General features: G+C 35.2%; 2 protein-coding genes across 5 annotated transcripts in view; one reads left to right on the forward strand and one right to left on the reverse strand.

Moving 5' to 3' along the window:
* Positions 1-246: 246 nt before the first annotated feature.
* LOC130054569 (uncharacterized) lies at positions 247-4,928 on the forward strand. Its single transcript, XM_056164778.1, has one exon. The coding sequence runs from the start codon at positions 1,443-1,445 to the stop codon at positions 2,280-2,282; it is 840 nt and encodes a 279-aa protein (XP_056020753.1). The 5' UTR covers positions 247-1,442; the 3' UTR covers positions 2,283-4,928.
* A 2,337-nt stretch (positions 4,929-7,265) lies between these two features.
* LOC125652850 (alpha-mannosidase 2-like) overlaps positions 7,266-20,191 on the reverse strand; it is a 67,506-nt gene continuing 54,580 nt past the window's right edge. For all 4 annotated transcript variants that reach the window (XM_056164779.1, XM_048882282.2, XM_048882283.2 and 1 more), the window contains 2 exons: positions 11,349-11,959; positions 7,266-10,889 (listed from right to left, as the gene is read on the reverse strand). In XM_056164779.1, coding sequence (XP_056020754.1) covers positions 8,124-10,889; positions 11,349-11,959 — 3,377 coding nt within the window. In that variant the 3' untranslated portion in view covers positions 7,266-8,123. The remainder of the gene's footprint in view (positions 10,890-11,348; positions 11,960-20,191) is intronic.

Consider the following 20,191-nt stretch of genomic DNA (forward strand, 5'->3'; position numbering starts at 1 on the left):
ATACATCACAAGATATAGAACATACACCACAAGATATTGAATATACATTACAAGATATTGAATATACATTACAAGATATAGAATATACATCACAAGATTATCGAATATAGCAACGTTTTACACACCATAGTTTTGGCCAAGATCTGTATACAAAGTATCATAACCTCCCTTGGAATCATTTCATCTTTCCCAGATGGTATTCTAAAAGCCTCACATGCATTAGTTGTTTTTTCTTTTGTGTTTTTTTTTTTTTTTTAGTTTAGGCCTAAATACCACATTTTAGCTTTGACAACTTGTGCATATGCGCAGAAAGGGTAGAAGAATATATTCATCTCTCAAATTTTGTTCTATTCCATCCATTGTTTACCACATCACATGTTCCTAAGTCAAGGCGTATTTCTGAGAGATTTAGAGGATCACAGACAGATGACAACGGACAGATGACAACATGACAATTCACCCCAAAAATAAAAAATAAGATCGCGTTGAAGGCTTAGTCTTAGAGTTTCTCTCGGCATTAAAATGCGAAATTAAAAACCTTTAAATACATAGAAAGGTGTCTGTACCAGTTGAGTAAGAAAACTTGCTTGGTTCAGGATATGACACTTGCATAGAATTCTGTGGTCCCATAATTGGAATCTTGGGATCAAAAACCTATTAATGGCAAATATGTACCAACAGTTTTAGGGAAGAGTACCGTGTATCAGAAACTCTCGCCCGAGATGAAATAAAATATACATATGGTTGTCTGGCTTAAACATTACATCTATACTGAAAGTTTGAAGGTTAATTCACTTTATTGATTACCACATGATGTTTATTTGTCTTACACACTGTATTAATTAAGTGGGGATACATATTGATAATTAATCACAGTGAACAAAAGAAAATATGTAAAGCAGTATTCGTATACTGTACATAACATAGTTATCGTGATGGACCCAGGATATCACTAGCGGTTATGTGGAGTCTTAAGGGTTTTTCTCAATATTGAAGTAGAATTAAATTTTGAAAAGTATCTAAAGAAAATTCCTGGGTTGGATTTGAGGACAGACAGGTAGGGACTTGGTTGGAATAATGTTTACATCGCATCGGTCGAATCAACTTGGAAACCAATGAAGTACTTATGTCTCTATGACTAAAGAAGATGTATAACTAAGTTTTAAATATATCTCATTTTGATTTCAAGTGCCTATATGTATATGATCCAGTTTTCATTCATACAAGATCAAAAGTTGCTCTCGGTGTTACCCTTGCTGGTATGGGATGTTGAAAAGGTGTTATCTATTTCTGAAAATATTGATAAGAATGATAATACATATAGACTTGTATCTACATCATACCCAACACACATTGGGACAAGGCGGGATAATTCTAATAAATGGTGATAATAAATAAAATCATACTATTTATTTTGTTTTCAGGATTTTCAGTATTCAAAAATGGAATTCCCATTAGAAGAAGAAGGTGTGTACAGTTTTAACGATTTTGTATTGCCCTCGCCGTCGCCGCTGGGTGATGAGGAAGAGCAAATTTCTAGGCCTTCGTCTTCAAAGGACAGGTCTGTATATGGGTACGAGCGCATGACTCCTAAACCCCCTGCTTACCACAGTGATGCCACAAATCATCAAATAGATCACGTGAAGAGACCACTCTCCAAGGGCACACGTTCACATTTAATGTCACCCGAAAGATCCAAGGTTTCCTGCTGTCGTCCACAGACTGGATCTGACAATGCGTCTGACACAAGTCAGGAGATTCAGCCAAGTCTATCATCGAAAATGTCGAACTCCAGAATCTTCGATTCTCAAAACCCGAGTTTGAGCCACATTAGAGCAGATGTTAACGAAGGTATTGATATTCTGAACAAGCCTAAACTAGTGAATGGTGGTCCTCATCAAAGTTCAGAGAGAAATAGCTGTTCTTTGGATGCAACAAAAAAGGGCATTTGGAGTGAGAGTGAAAATAAGGAGACAAGCCCGATTTCTCCAGAGGATCGAAACTTTTCTGAAAACTCCAAAATGGAAGTCTTGTCCAAGCTGAGCGATGAGACTCTGGTTCACAACTGTCAGTCCAATACAGAAAATTTCGACTTGAAATCTTCAAGTTCAACGAGCATGGATTCCTTCAGCGAAAGACGTGTTAATGGTCAAGAGTTTGGCTTTCTAAAAGACCCTACACCATCCACCATCAATATTTCTATGCATGCTGTACCCAAAAAGCCAAGAACCACTTCTGCAATCTATAGCAATGTTGTAAAGCAAAAACCCTACCGCTCGTGAGTCAAAATTGGAAGTCAGATCACAGAAGAGGAAGACGAATACGCATGTGAAATCAACACAAATAATGATTTCAATGCAAGAAGCACTGTGAATCTCAGAGTGCCGAAAAGTTCTGACGATCCCGGAGATCTCCAATCAAAAGAGTGTTTCGAGAGCGATGAGGATGCAACCCCAGATAATTCTCACCACGTGGCCCCAAACATAGAAAACATATATAAGCCGGCCGAATTTAATGGAAACTTTGCCCATATGTTAGATGTTAGTGAAACAAAACTAGCAATGCGGCATCATGAAGACAGTAAAAACGAGAGGTATCATGTTAATATTTGCGAAGAATTGCAAATACCCATGGTCGAAGAGATAAAGAGCGGGGAACAGAAACAGGCCAAAACAAAAGAGACAACTATTTCCTGTGTACCTGTAGTTAAGAATCATGGGGGTAAAAAAAATAGCCACAAATCAAAGAAAGAAAATGAAACCAAAAGAGAAACTGAAACTGCTGCAGTCAAATCCCTAGCTGGGCGAAACGCTTACGATGAGCAACAACGCGCCGAATTAAAGAGACGCAGCGGAAAAAGATCAAAAACAACATTGAAAAGGATAGGAAAACTTCCTCTGAGATTATCACTGAAACAAACATAAAAAAGAAGATGAAAAAGCAGTCTGCAGAGGACAAAGGAAGTCTATAGTAACCTATAGCAATGCTCGTAAAACGCTACATGTGAGAATGGAATCTGAAGCGAGTGATTTGTGCTCGGAAAAAGATCAAGCCAGGATTGTAGAACACCCAAAGGAAAACTTCAGCTACGAGTATGAAGATGATTTTGAAAGCGACGATGAGATTAAATCATCCATGAGCAACGCTAAGCAGGCGGGTATCAGAAATATTACCATTCCGTCGTCTTCAAATACAAAAACCCCAAAAGAGGCCATGCTGTGGGAAAGAAGAAATCATATGCTGAAAAGTCTCATCGCACAAAAGTTCCTCCGGGACCCAAGGAACTCGTATCATCCAAGGAAAGCGCCTTCGCTCTACCCAAAATTGTTGGTGTTGAATCTACAGAACCTTTAAGTAAACAGCTCCGTTATGCAAAAGATAAAAAGCCGCACGCTCAAGGAACAAAAGAACTGTGCCTTCCACCGATAGAATTAAACAATTTTGTAATTACAAAAATTCCTATGCGAACAAGCTCAAAAGAAAAAAATTACACTATTGAGGCTCAAAATATGTTGGCAAAAGAGAAGTCATTGGAGACTTTCAACAGACGATCACAATACCAGGACCAGTCTGCACATAGTGGAATGGCCTATTCCCGACGTAAGTCAAGTGTTCGAAGGAAATCCAGCGCTAGATATGATCGCGACATACTGGAGAACCGTGCCAGAGCCCCTTTATTTGACACGCAGAGGGATGAAGAAGTGAAAGTGAAACTTCCCAAACTATGATTCAATGTTGGGGTAGCTAAATTCATTTCCTAGTCAATATGATATGTCGACTTGTCATTAAGATCTGTTAAAGCTGTCATGAATTCATCAATACTTGTATAGTAAAATTGTTTATGTCCGCTTATCCGCCAATATTGTTATATGTATCAGGGTTTGCATGGTATATAAGTTTTTCTTCGCTTTATTTCACATCAGTTGTTCCGATTTAGCTGTGCGGGTAGCCTCGACAGGTATTGTACTGTATTGTTTATTTCCAAAAGCAGTACTGAAAATACATGTAACATAATTATATTACAATACTAACATCAATGAAAAAGACATCAATAAGTTATAATAAAAATTTTTAAGCATAAAATAGAGCACGTGTCTCAAATATAAAGGACATATTTATTGATACATTGAGGATAAACCTCTTTATGTTGTGGCCTCTGATTTCAGTTTACAAGCTTTATACAAAAAATTCCCCAAATTATTCATAACACTTGTATTTGTATTTGAGTACTACTGTAATAATTTATACATTGACCAATTTTCATAATAATATTTATCAATATATAATTTTCTTAGTTTTTCATATAAAAGACAAATAAATATAAAATGATATTCGTCTTCAATATCTCTAATTGTACATAATTTACACGTTCTGTTACACTCAGGTAACCGTATATCAAAATATCTCTCTTTCGATTTCCAGCTTATGAAAGGACAATCTAAATTTACTTAAAGGTAACATGTTCATCTACAATACTAAGGTATAGGACATCAAAAAGAAATGAAATCACGATTTAGAACACCATGCAGTGTTGAAAATTTTAAGTTACAGATGAAGTTCGAATTGGGTTTCGGTCCCTTGATTTTCACCAAGTTATGGCCCTTGGGTTTAGAAAAATAGCAAGAATTAACAGTTTTCCACACTTTTTCTCTCTCTTTTCTTGCAGATATTTATTTCATATTTAGTACATTGCTCTGCCATAACAAATTACAGATCAAGTTCGAATTTGGTTTCCATCCATTGATTGTTCACTAAATTAAGGCCCTTGGACTTGGAAGAGTAGTATGAATTATCAGTTTTCACACTTGTTTTTTTTATGTTCTTGCAGATATTTATTTTCTATATAGTACATTGCTTTGGCATAACAAGCTACAAATCAAGTTTAAGGTAACTCCACCCTTCTAGAATTATAGGCTCAATCTTATATGATTCTTCGGATAATGCATCTTAGTAACAAATAAAAATGATAAAATAAGTATACTGCGGTTTTAATAAAATTTTTATCAATTAGCACAATATACCTGTTATCAACGTCAGAAAATTGCAATTTTCCTTAAACAGCATTATCAATGTTTCACAAAAACTGGTTGTAACGATGTAATAGTATTCATAACAATTTCGTGAAACGGTTTCTTTAAAAAATATACAAAATGTTTGTGAAAAATAAAGGAAACCTATCGCATAATGAACTTGATAAATAATTTAATGAAAACAGAATTATTGCCCTTGGATTCAATATTTTGAAACATATAATTCATTATTCATTTATAACTTAGAGTTTTTATGAAATATTTTATGGTTAAGAATTTTTTTTTACAATAACTATTGAAAAAGACTCCAACAAAATTAATGTTCCTGTCATGCATAAATCTTATGACATCACAGGAGGGTGGAAATACCTCGGTCCGTTGATTTTTCATAACATGTTACAGATCACGTTTTAATTCTCTGAGTTTTTGCTGAGTTACGGCCCTTTGACTTTGAGATATATCTTTCACTTAGAGAGAGATATCCCAGGGATAGGGTCTATCTTTTATCTCAAAAATGGCATCACAATATTTTGCAAAAAGAACTCCAAAAAACAAATTTGTAGTATTAATTATGAGTTATCTATAATTGCAGGGCTTTGAAATTGAAGTCATTTTGACGTTTTAGCCCTTTATAAAATTTTTGTCTGGAGGACAATATAATAAACTGGTACTCCGCTGATTGGTGGCTACACACAAACATAAGAGATGCGAAGTCAACAGGGTACCAGTTTAGGCAAATGAGAACAGGGAATTATTTTGTAGTACTATCGTATCCAATGTGTTTGTAAACATTCTGAAGAACTTTGTGTTTTTTTAGTTATGATCTTAAATTTCGCCACCTTTTTGGAACATGCAAAATTTCACCAATATCTTAAACCCCATGCCTTTTAGAGATATCTCTCAAAGTTAAAGAGATATCTCTCAAAGTTGAAAGAGATCTCTCTTTTTCGAATAAATAGTAAAACGGCTTGTCATACATGTGCATTACGTTTTATACATATGCACCTGTATTTTGCAAAAATTGATTTGAATAATAGATATTCTTTTGCTCTTTGCTTATTCCATTATTTCAGTGTGTAATTGGCAATTTTCTCTGCATTTATTTCATGATAAACTGCAAATACCTGCAAGTATGCATGAAAAGTTGGTTTTTTTTTTCACATTTTCGTCCAAATAAGTTAAACTTTCAGAATGTCTCACTAATATACGATATGTATTTTTAGCAATGCATGATGTTTTAAGATGTCATTTTATTCGATTCTCATTCCCTTTACATTACTACTGGAGATGTGCACTGGTCAAGTCCAGCTAGAAAAATAATTCCAGTGTGACAATCACATTTGTGGTATATACGCGTAGAGTAAAATAGACTATCTGAAAGAAGTATGGCAGATAAGATGAGAAATGTGTACGTATCATGAATTTATGTCAGCTTTAATGTCCAGGATAAATCAATGACTAGGAAAAGTTATTCTCTTGTTCTTTATTCACTTAACATGTTACATTTATTTGTTGGTGCATTTAAGTACGAATCAGACATCACGTTTTGTTCTTAAAATGTACGTTACCTGTGTGGTGATTGCTGGTGGCCAAATAGCTAAGTTGGTAAAGAACCTGACTAGAGATTCAGGGGGCCCAGGTTCAAATCTCAGTCTGGTCCATTGCATTTTCTCCCTTCCCGTTACATTAGATGACGTAGACCAGCCCCTGGAACTGACAGGTGAAAATGCCTGCCAGGGAATAAAGATCTTGGGTTGAAATCATCAATGTGAAGACAGTTAAGGAGGGAGGAATGTGATGGTCAGACAGGTTCGATCGAAGGTGACCAGATACATGTAGTTCCAATTGGTAGAGCACCTGACCTGAGACTTAACTTCGACAAATTTGACAAAACAAAATCAAATGAGGATGATTCAATACAAGGGCGGATCCAGTAAATTTTTACAGGGAGTGTGACCCAAGATTTTACTTTTTTAGCCCAAACAAAGGGGATTGCACCCCTCCCAACACAAAAGAGCTATTTTTGCTAAAATGTAGTAATTAAAAGGGGAGAGGTTTGCAAGTTTTGTAGCTCCATATCTGATATGCCATTACAAAAAACTATATTGGTGTCCTTGACAAAAAAGGGGGTGGACCTCCGGACCGTCTCTCTGGATCTGCTGATGAGAATCCCCATCAGACCTAGTAAGAGTTATGGAACTTTGTACAGCACAGAAAATCATAGCACAAAAAACATTTTTTTCCCGATTACTTTATTTTAATGACATTCATACAAAAGAGAATATGAAATATGTAGCAATATCACACATGAAATTTCATTAACACTGCATACATGAACAATTTCCTTCATGTTTAAACTTGAGAGATATGGGGGAGTGGAATGTTTCGAATAAAAACTGTGACACTCATATTGTTGTACTATGTACACAGCACATGTTGATATAAAAATCACGTATTCATAATAAAGAGCATGAGATGAAATTAGAGTTTCCAAATGTTTGGAATTCAAGAAGTGAACAGTCCAAATATTTATGAACTTAAAAGTGCAAGTATAAAAGAAGACAATTTTATTAAAATTTGATTTGTAACTTCAGTGACAACTGATCATAAAGACGAGAATTTTATACTCTTAAAGTATAGACAATAAAATTGTCTTTCCTTAACATACAATAGCACTAGAAATCAATACAATGATGAAAATTATATACTATTGACATGTTTACCATCCACCTTAGAGGCTACATCATAAATACATATACACTAGCATCTTAATGGCAAAAAAATGTAATGGACAGACACTATGCACATGTCTATTACTATATAAAGATGGTTGAACAATGAACGATGCACAAATTAAAAAAAAGTTGTAATCTGACTAGCATAAAATATAAATCTGTCTTTAATTCTGATATAGGACTGCTTATACGTTATTTTTTTAAAATCTAAGTTCCCATAGATTCTTATTTAATCACTCATTAATTCTAAATGAATATTGGCATATCATATAAACAAATTTGCAATACATTTTTAAAAACCACAAAAATTCGAAGGCCTTCAAAATGATTTGTTATGATCTATCCCAATAATAACCTGCTACCTATTGTTTTCTAGTGAAAATTGCACAGTTGTGAGTTCCATGGGTGGAATGTTTAAGTCTGAACTGGGTAAAAGTTTTCTTTTTTCATACATGTGTGTGAGGGAGACCTCTTTTACACTGTGCACAGGCAAGTCTTTGAAAATGGAAATTAATGATACTGATGAGTCCAGTGAACACTGCACGTCTGATGTAGGGAAGCCACATTTGAACCCTCTGCGGTGCAGAACTATACTGGAATTTGTGTAGTCTAGTTCTGAATTGACAAGATTTCTCAAATGCACTAAACTTATATCACATGGTAATGGGGAAGCCACCGGAAGGAACCGATTCCTGAAAATGTCTGTGGAAACGGACGTAAACATTTTAATAATAGGTTTCTGCAGTAGGTCATTAATTTGCATACTTAGAATAGTTGGGAATGTAAAGGTTTCTAAATTGCTATCTACGTTTGAGATCTGCTGTTGTTGGTTTTGAACAAATGTTTCCGTAGAAACATCTTCTAGATATTCTATCTGTATTACAAATTCATTTTTTGTTTCTCTGTTGTCTTGAACACCTTCTCCCAGTCCTCGGTCATCATCGTACATTAGTTCTCTATCCAACATGACCTCAAACTGCCCAGGAGCAAGTCCAGCAACTCCATGTGGCTGGGCACTATGAATGGTCAGTCTCTTATGAGCATCTTCCATGATGCCCATACTGGTCAAAGGGAAATAATTGGACTCCACATACCGATTAGGATTATTTTTACGAGCTATCATCTGAAATCCATTTTGGTCAGTGAAGAAGATTGTATTTTTTATGTCAGTATTTAATCTCATGATAATCTCCGTGTCTTGAAGATTTCTCACTTTGTTTGCATGCATGTTGAGGAAGTTTTGCACATGGAGGCCATGAGCTTGTTCTGAAGCTAAACTGAAGAGTTTCATGCTGTGTCTCAGATTTGGATGAACAACTTCTATCTGAGACATGAAGGGCCCTTCTGTCACATGAATGATGGGAATCCCTAAATGAAGAGGTTTCGCATCTCCGCTCGGATAGAACAAGTATGCTCCACTTCCTTGAGATTTGTAGTGCATGAAAGTCAAATCAACTCTGGTGATGTTTCCTGTTCTTTTATCTTTCAAGTATTTCAGTAAACCTGTCTTGGGATCAAATTCTGCTCTCAGATATTCATTTTCAAGTGGGATATTCGAATGATAACTTCCAGAATACTTTGGCTTTTCTCTCTCAAACATCAATTCTGAAGCAATATTCAATTCCATGGAATTGAAAATAGAAATTTTTGCAGGATAAACAGATTTTATTTCTTCATCAGCTCTAAACAAGTACACAACATCCAATGATAAGGCAGCTAATTTTTTCAGAAAGATGATCTCAAATTGACTCTGATGGACCGATGCACTAGTTTGCCAAACAGGGTTAAGTTGATAAGAAATCTCTTGGTGATCTAGTGTTTTCACAATGACTTTATCAGTATCCACAAGCAGAGATGTCAGTTCCACCCTGGCTTTAGCAAGAGTGTTAAATAAAATGACGGGAACTCCTGTTTTTGTGACATGTATAACACGCTTTTCAGTGACAGAATCATAGGATGTTTTCACTTCCTCTGGCTCCAGAATCATAGGTGCATCCAAATTTCCTCCAGTCAGGAGAAATTGGGCTGAATCTGTAATAACCTTTTGTGTAGCATTGAATGAGTGGAAAAGTTTATTTTCATAGTCCTGCATAACATATTCTTTTGAGGTTCCTGTAATTGCATCATGATGCAAAAATAATGCAAGGTTTCTCCTTGACTGTTGCAGGAAATTAGAAATGTCATGATAGTTATGATACTTCACATTCCATTTTTGACTAAAGCCTGTTACCAAGGTATTGAGGACATCAGCTGCATGCAAGTTTCTTTCCACTTCACGGCTGAATTTCTTGGCATGAGGCCTTGTAGTAAAATATCCACTCCAATATGCATTGCTTTTGTCAGAATAAGGGAAAAAATCTCCAGAGACTGTAGGGAAGTTCTTATCATTGTGCTGCTGTTTTTTCTGCTTCTCTGACTTTCTGAGGATTTCAAAATAGTCTTTGAGTGTTCCAAACTGTACGTCTATCTTCCAGTCATCTCTAGCATTCATGTAATTTATAAGCATGTTGTAATTTTGATATTGCTGGTCCCACTCTTGGGCAGAATCATATCTAAAATCATCACCTAATGGAACTAGAATGGCGTCATAGTTATAGAGACTGGCTTTTCTACGATATTGTTCATACAACTGTTTTGCTTGCTCTTGGACATTACTCAATGAAATTGGTTCAGCGAAAGTTTTCCTATATTTCCTTTTATGAACTTGAAAGTCAAACATCATACAGACATATGGATTAGGCCCACATGTGTGTTTAACAGTATACAACATGTATGGCATTACATGACAAAGGATATCCAATGATCCATTATTGTCCCAAGGTTGTCGCCATAGAAACTCCAGGCTCTTTTTCTGGGCCAGAGAACCTTTGGTAGCCTGGTGAATCCTTTGAATGACCATGTTCTCCAGTCCTGCCTTCTTCCACAGATATGGCACAGTGCCTGAGTGGCCGAATGGATCAATGGCCCAACTGTTTTTAGGTTTGACCTTCAGGTTTTCCATAATCCACTGGTGACCTTCCATAAGTTGGTCTATGATGGAGTAGTAGGAGGTGGAGGCCTCATCTGGCATCACCCACCCACCACTGACTATCTCTAACTGTCCATTCTTTACCAATCTCCTCACCTGAAATATAAATATCCATGTACAAGTCAATCTAACTAATCTGACTCCTGTGTAATCCTTTACACTGTATATTTCAAACCTAATTTTCATTCTCAATATTCCTTTTTTTCCATAGCCTTTAAACTGTTCAATCTTGACATTTTGTCTAATTCAAAACAAAAGATTTCTCCCAGACAATGTCAAAGTTAGACAGTTTGCTCTGTATATATTCATATCATGTTACAAAATTTGAAACATAAAAGTTTTCATTTTTGAAGCATTTTACAATTGTTTAAAATTCTCAAAATAAAGGCTTCCTAAGAAATACTTGAAACGATTTTATACATACTCAGAAATCGAAAAATTTAGTAGTAATGATTAAAAAGATTCACCCATTGTTATAAACATCCATCATACAAAATTCCTTACACACCTTTCACACAAATATTTCAAAATAACAAAAGTGTACATGTACTGCACCTGAACTTTCATGTCATCTTCTAGTTCATTCCACCAGATGTTGAGGAACACTGCCTCAGCCCACACGAAGGTCATGTTGGGATATAACCTTAATTTATCTACCATATTGTTGAGGATATTTTTGGTTGTGTACACATAATATTCTTCCAGAGTCCGTAACCATCCTGCATCGTTATGGGAATGTGGCATTATAATGACTTTCAAAGGTTGAATATTTGAACCATATTCCCTTCCTGGGATCAAGGTCGGCAGAATGTAGTCACCTCCTGCCCCCAAATCATATTTGTTCTTCAATCGCAAATCCACCAAAGAAATGTTAGATTCTGATTTTAAGTGTTCATATTGGAAACATTTTCTAGTGTCAATATTCAAGTGGTCATCCCTGACATATTTCAGTCCCCTCAGTGGAGATTCTCGATATGTCAAATGATGGGTGGCATGGTTACCCTGGAAGGGTTTGAACACATCTCCCAAGAACAATAAACATGTAGCTATCAGGAACAGAAAAACACTAATGGCTACAAGTCTTTGATGAAATTTCATCCTGTCGTCATTTTCTTTCCATTGGAACCAAGGGACATTTGCAGCACTGGCATCAGACAATTCCTGCTCTGGAATGAAAGACAAAGTGGGATGAATTTATATCAGTGCTGTTGCGTATGTAAAACAATTTATCCAAATCAATACTTCTAACATTTACACAGTGTCACGTAAAATTCAACATTTTATAAAGAAATGAAATCATTTGGGAAATTTAAAGTGGTTGAGAATTGTATAATGAATACAGGGATTACAGTTTTGCAATTGTAAAGTGAGCATTCTCCATGACAGTAGCTAGCTGAAAGGATAAGAATTTTTTTGTAAATTTTGTTTCCATTCTTAATCATCAAGAGAAAAAACATCTGGCTGGCAAGTGGTGAGACATTGTTATAAAATGTGCAATAAATTACAGCCTTAAACACATCCATCTCTGAAATCAACTATGGTGTAACACTTTATTAGATAAAATACCCAGAACAACACTGGCACCAGAAAGAAGAGGAACTCAAGCCCTAAGTATGTTAAGTAACAATTGTAGATTACATGAACAAGAAATATTGATTAGATACATTTTCCAAAAGCTTGTTCACCTTATACTTTGTGATATATAAACCACATGTAAATTGCCATGCAGTGTGCATCTGTGAAAAACACATTTTGATAATGGAGGAAATAATTCATAGGTTTTCTTTCTAAAGCCCCCTACCCATGTAATGGATTGGTCTATAATTGCACAATTTCACTCCCAGGACAGATTTTTTTGTATGACTGACTGAAACTACTGAGTATTTGTGTCAACTAATTTATTTTCTTTCACCAGTGTCAATAAATTTTACCAAAAACCAAATATATAGCCATTATCATATATACTCATTTATTAGTTGGATATATGGGATTTAAATTTTCTGACAAACTCCATGTCAGACATATAGGCACTTCCTACTGCCAAGGGAATTTTTCATGCCAACAAATTGTAGTAAGAGTTTATAAGATTCAAAAATGTATAAAACAGGAATATATAATTCTTATTTAATTAATACAAGATGATGAGAGAAGTGTTTCTATATCTTTTTGTATTGTTGCTGAATTGAGAGCATACAATATCACTGGGCAAAGAAGTAATATGGGTCATTATGACAAATTTCTCTAAAATATTTTGAAAATAGAACACAACTGACTTGTAAGCCATCCAATTTCTTTGTGAGTTTTATGGTACGCAATGAGCCAAGCTAATGCCTTATGTCATGACTACCTTAAGATTTTTCCTCCAATTTTAAAAGGATAATTTTGAAAATAAATTTTAAAGTGAAAACGAAGCAAATACAGGATTGCTTGCAGAAATAAATTTACAAGAAAAGTTGCTCGCATACAAGTGCTTTTACATAAATCATGACTATTCAAAAATTATATTTTGCAGGTTGGTAAAATTTCATATTCCTTTTATGAAATATGTTTCACAGGAGACTGAAAGTCCTCAAATTTTGTTCCTTTTAAATATATATATAATCAGACATCAGAAGATGAAGGGGGGTTGATATTTATGATGAATGCAAAGAACTTCCATGAATGAACGTTATCAATGACATATATACATTTTATTTCATAAGAGGCCCATATGCCTTAACAGTAACCCGAGTAGACTTGCTCAAGTCTCTATGTTGTTTTTATTACTTAATCATTTCATCCAAATTTTACTGTGTTTCAGAAATCTAAATATCTGCTCTCTACCATACTCAAATGTCACCAAACATAGGTTTGGCATTATTAAAAAGTATTAAAGAGAGCACTGATTATTAAACTTTAACATGGAGACTTGAGCAAGTCTATCACCCGAGTAACACTCACAAAAACCTTTACATATATATATAGGAAATGTTGCATGTTGATGGTGCAACGAGTGCATCTTTCAACCCAGAGAATGGAATGGGCTTCAGATTTAGTGATCAATATCGCACAGTATCTACTCATAGGCCACTTCTGTGCCAAGTATGATCCTGTCTGTATTACACTGTTGGCAAATAAATGTGAAGTAGGAGGAATGGACTGAAGATGGACATGTAAATCGACAGACATAGTGATTCCTGTATACCTAAACCTTGTTTGCAGGGATCATTGCTTTGAACTTAATTTGTTTGCTCTATTTTCAGGGGTAAAGGAGAAGATTCTTATATATTCAGTGGTTTTTCTTTTTCCCTATCCTTGGGTGTAGAATCTTGCCCGAGGGACCACACATTTAAATTTTCAGATGTTTCCAACTCTTTATTTATTTACAGTCACTTTCTGTGCTTTTACGATCAGTCTAGTTGTTTGGTGTTAGGACTTTAGAAAAATTTCAAATAAATAGTCAAACCTCATTATCTTGAACTCAATGGAATCAAGAAAAAAATCCAGATATTTGAGTGTTCGAAATATTGAGGTTAAAATACATAAAGAAAATGTAATTGGGACTTCCAACTCACTTCGACATATAATCTAGTCACTTGTCTTGAAAATCATGAATGGTTGTTGTGACCATCAATAGATATATCCAAAATTCAATTTTGAACCACACAGAATTTACACTATTCAAGGAATGGACCTACTGCAAACACTATAACCTGGTCACTCATCCAGAAAATGCAGCATCTGAGACATATATCTGGTTGAGTGTATCCATAAGTGCATCGCCCGTGCAAGCATGAATCACATAGAGAAATGCAGCACCCGAAGATTGGACCTTCTGCAAACACAACTAAGACCTATAACTTTGTCACTCATCTGGAAAACGTAGGTCAAATGCAGCCAAAGAATCACAAATTCTTCGTGTATGCTATTCAACTCTGTGGATCAAGATTCTATAGTAAAGATCAATTTATTACATACCTGAAGTGCATATTTTTAAAATTTCCTATGTAACTCATAAGTTTTGATTGGTCAACAAGCCTTAATTGTGTAAATTTCCATACAACTCACTGAATGTATTGTGATGTCATGTTCTTCACACCTGGCATGGCTTGTAAAATATTCAACATGAATGTCCCTATTTTTAATCACTTAAAATAACTACATGTAATATCTTTGGTAACATATGGGTGTCCAGGGAATTATCCTGTGTTGTATTCCATACACCCTGAGGTTTTATACATCCTCAGTTGCTTAGATGGTAATGAATTATTGTGATATTGAAAACTTTATAGATTCAGAAAACCAGTGAGGTGATCCATAAAGTTGGATCATACATGTATATGCTGTAATTCTGTTAACAAATGTTTTATTATCATCTTTCCCTTAGTAAAAAACACAATTTTACATACATTGCATGCATTGCAGATAGACAGGTAATTTTCAACTTTTTTACAAAGCTAATTTCATTTGTGCCTACAAGGCCCCTGAATATGCCAAGTATGTAAGGGTGCTAGATGTGATGTTATATGAATGCCAGATGTGAAATTTCAACCAAACTAGACACAAAGTATATCCTTGCATAAAGGGGACTCAAGGCTTTTCAAATGAAGGGGCTGAGATCCTCCTTTCCATGGGGAGATTATTGGGGTCCAAGTGTTTACTAGTCTTTCTCATCACAGTCATCATCATGATTACTGGTATAAATACAATGGCATATCTAAAGGTACAAAATAACTATCACAAGGTTCATAGTACGTTATCCGAAAGATTTCTCTGGAAGTTTTTGCTGATGGTTTGCTTCCAATTATCTAAGATAATTACAAAACATTGGGTTTATGTGACAATTATTAAAGTCAAATATGAGTAATTGTCCATAAAATGCACAGTACTGTAATTATTATGGAACCTTTCTACAATCACAACATGCGAAAGGGACATTATCTTGTTCAGTTTTTCTTTATGATGTTTGTTTTATTTGTCTAGAATATTTAGTTGAAAGCAAAAGAATAAAACACAATTTGCCAACACCGTCAAGAAAATGACATTCCAATTTGACAACTTCCTCCAAAAACTGTCATTTCGGCAACTATCCAGGGGGCAATAGATGTACTGTTTATAGACAAAATAGCGAGTTCATAAATTCAATTATTAGCCAAGTAGGCTATGACCTAAAAAACCATGAGGACTGGGAATATTTCTATCAGATGGATATTAGACTAAACAAAAACATTTTTTCAAAGTGGCAGCACAATTTTTTCTCTGGCTACAATTGTGCAGCTTAATGGCTTATTCTTTATTTTTGTCAGCTTATTGTTGTTGTGCTTTTCTACATGAAAATTTAAAGAGAAAGGTCAGTTTATTGTACAAAATAATGATGATCCTCATTTCAGTTCCAAAAAATAATCCCTCTCTGGAGACTTTGCCATCAATCAAATTGCAAGAAAGTCAATTCACCCATTAAAATTCATCAGCTTGTCATTGTTACAGCTCACACCAACAATTTTCAGTTATCATGACTAAATTATGTGAAGTTTTTAATTACATGCCAGTACAACTGCCATGATATACATTTCAATTCAGAAATTCTTTTTTGGGGGGTGGAGGAGTGAATGCCTATGTACTTCGGATTCCTATACGCATCAGACAGTCCCTATCCAAGGTCATCAGTAGTTGTTTCCACTGATTAATGGCTGTGATGAGATCACTGTTCAGAAAAGCTTATAAGCAGTTCACCTTGTGTAAAACTTCATTTAATTGACATAAAAGATAGCAGTGTTACATCCGGTTGTACAAAACTCAGTAAGCACTCTATAAATCATGATACTCGACCATTATATAAACAGTCGAGTCTCTGAAAACTTATCTAGGGAGAACAGTTTTACATCTGAGCCTGCTGGCATAATGGTGGATGAACAGAACCATTAAACCCTTAGGTACCTGGGGTTTCCCCTTCACTTGGCATTCTGTAGTCATTCACACGTCTTCTCTAGTTTTTATAGAATATTTTCCTCATTTTTTTTCTTTTAAAAAAACTTTTTAAAACAAAAAATTGGTTCTTTATCACACCTTTTTAGATCATTGAAAGAAGTCTCTTGTGAAATATAGGGCACGAAATGAGATTGTTACAAGGTGATCCACTTCATGTGTGGGTTTACTTGGAGCGAGGTCCCCATGAATTATATGATTAAATCAGTCCTTCCTGTCATGGGTAGCTGTAGTCCACAAATTAAGGAATAATTCCTAGGACCTTGTCAGGTGGATCTCGGCTATTACACAGGCTCAGGCTGTTCACCGAGTTCAGATTTCACTTATTTCACTTTAGTAAGTTTCCGCAATTTACAAGACATATGAAGTCCCCCGCCCCACCCCCCGAATTAACTGGATTCAAACAGTTCCTTTATTCTCGTCAATAATGTACATGTGTATCACTTACATTTCCTGTTTCCGAATCATTAGTATTTTGATTGATATATAATTGACCAAACTTTTGGTCATTCCTTAATTCTACCTTCTAAATACCCATTTTATCAGCAAGCATATGATTTAAAACACATATAAAAGAAAAACAACCCCATAGCCCTCTGTGTCCCCTCTCAAAGTAATCACTATTTCCTTACAACCACTGACAGAGTAAGTAGGAAGTGAAATTCACCAGAAACAAGACTTTTAAATGAACTTAATAAAATGCTTGAGCATTGATTCACATCGTTTCAGTTTGAAATGATGCATATCGTATAAAGATAAAGCTAGATGCCCCTCAAAAATACAGATCACTGCTGTTTCTATGGGTGAGCATGTGTGTATTTTTTATCTCGACCAAAGGAAAAAATGGTATGAAAATTTTCTGATACCAATGTTGAACTCTAAATGCCTGAATCTTAAAACATAATCAGATAAATGCTGCCTGCTCTGATGTGTGTGATTATCAAGTGAGTTATCAAGGCAATTCCTTATTTCTGGTGGTCTTGCTCATCAAATTAGTCTAATGGTATTAATTAAGTAATTCTTAGAAGTTTATGAAATTATAATCTTTGAAATATCTATTACATGGAAAATGCTGAGAAGTGAATGAATTAAAGACATGCATGATCTTTTGTATCTACAAAACATGAACAAAATAGAAAGAACACAATTTCTTTGATAGCAAACATTCACATGTATTCCTGCTTATGATTTAGTTCTCTATAAATGAAAAAATAAAGATTGCAAGAAATAGATGTAACTTTGAATATTGATTGATCATAAAAAATGAATATGTTTATATTTTTGAAAGTCCAGATGCGAACTGCATATAAGGCACTGGTCCCAGCGGATCAGTGGTTAGAGCGGTCACTTTGAAACTGGAAGGTCATAGGTTTGAGCCAGTTCATGCCCTGGCCATGTTGAACCTTGGCCATGTCAAACTTAAGATGTAAAAGTATGTAGTGATTGCTTCTTTGCCTCTGCATTTAGAGGTGAGAATTGTGGGTCTTCTTGAAGAGACCTAAAAACTGAGGTCCTGTGTTGCAGCAAGCACTGGCATGTTGAAGAACCCTTGGGGCCAATGGGTTGCATAGGTCTAAATTTGTGGCACTTCACCTACAGCTGGTGACATCTCCAAATAAATTCTTGAAGGATTATAAAACAAAAACAAAAATGATACAAGTTAAGGACCTTTCCCTTGGTATTTTTGATTTAAGTACTTTAAAATTAATTTTAAAAACCCAATTAGCTTTCTCTTTCAATGATATATAGGATGCTGCACTAATTTGCCCGTTTGTCCTAAAGCACACTTGGCTTAATCTAGGATAAGCAACACCCTTCACAAACTAATTAAAAGGCCAACCAAAGGCAGTGAGAACATTTGGTGGCATATGGTAGCCGTAATGCACCTTGGGAGGCCCATTATGACTCAGGAGAGCATGGAGTCTCAAATGCTAAAGGTTAATAAAGCTTAATAAAAATCTAGTTTGTTTCCCCTGTCCCACTGACCTCAGAAAAAATCTCTTGACTTAAAACATTTTCTTGTCTTTTCTGGAAAGAATTTTCATTTTTAATCATATCTAAGTATGAAAGGGTTTCTGAAACGTACTGACCCACTGGCTAAAACGGTGGATCGCAAAGAGGAAACTTAATGGTCCAGAGACATGGTTTGATTGAAAAAAAAAAAAGATACAGTAGAGCTGAGTTTGATTTTAAAACAAGAGACCCAAAGGCCTTATTGGTCAAACTATCACTAGCCCCAAGGGCTATGAAATCTTAAATAATTTTCCTGTTCTGCATTCTAATATTCAGCAGCAGTATAAAACAAGATGTTTTTTTAACATAAAAATGCCCCTGAAAGTGTCCATATTAATGAAAGACTTAACATAATATAATATATATGTTATATCAACACTAAATGACTGTCTTGGACCTGCCCTAGAGTTAGAATGTTGCAAAATTCACAATTTTGGTACATCCCTTTCTGCTTTTCCTAAATACGCATTTAGTTTTTATGCAATATCAGCCCTTCAAATGATAATTAAACAATAATATTTTTTGACATTTTATATTGGTAGCTAGAGGCCTTCCTGCTCTACATGACTATGCAAGGTGAAGATAACGAACAGTGATCAATCTCATAACTCCTATAAGCAATACAAAATAGATAGTTGGGCAAACACGGACCCCTGGACACACCAGAGGTGGGATCAGGTGCCTAGGAGGAGTAAGCATCCCCTGTTGACCGGTCACACCCGCCGTGAGCCCCATATCCTGACTATGCATTTAGTTTTTCTTAAAATGTGGGATTGTAGAGAAGGTTTTAGAAAATTGGTGAATTTTTTACAATTGTTTTTGCCTCAGGGGTGCAGGAGTCTTGAAATTTACAATTTATGCTCCCCATTGTCCTAAAGATGCTTCATACCAAATTTGAAAAGAAGTTAAAAGTTAACACACAACACATGACAGAGGAGGAGGAGGCAGACCATATTGCAATAGGTCATCTGAGTGACTCTGGTGACCTAAGAAGAAGAGCTTACGTACAGTTATAGCGTACCATGTATACGCGACTATAGGTCGGTTCGCCTATAAGTCGGTTGTATATTTTGTAGGCTATTTTGGAGGGATTTGCCATTGACCCGCTTATAAGTCGGTATAACTTTTTTTCAAGAATCGGTTGACAATTTCAAATCAATGCTCTAACGTTTTCAACTCTGTTTCAAATAATATTTTTGTGAAATGCGCTGATATTTATTCATTTTCTCAACAAATCAATTTCAATAATATAAAATCATTAAAATATGTAAATACTTGTACTTTATGTATATAATCCTAGAATACATGAATAATATAATACATGTATGTCCAGTCAATTTTAATCACGGTAATCGTTGGAGTACAAAGTTGTTTGAAAAATGCTATATATTACGCTGTCCAGAGAAATGCTAATCTTTATA

The sequence above is a fragment of the Ostrea edulis genome, chromosome 5 (assembly GCF_947568905.1).
Source record: "Ostrea edulis chromosome 5, xbOstEdul1.1, whole genome shotgun sequence".
Lineage (NCBI taxonomy): Eukaryota > Metazoa > Mollusca > Bivalvia > Ostreida > Ostreidae > Ostrea > Ostrea edulis.

What these genes read in the sequence shown, in the direction of transcription:
- LOC130054569 (XM_056164778.1), top strand. Translation starts at nt 1,443, where the DNA reads ATGGAATTCCCATTAGAAGAAGAAGGTGTGTACAGTTTTAACGATTTT.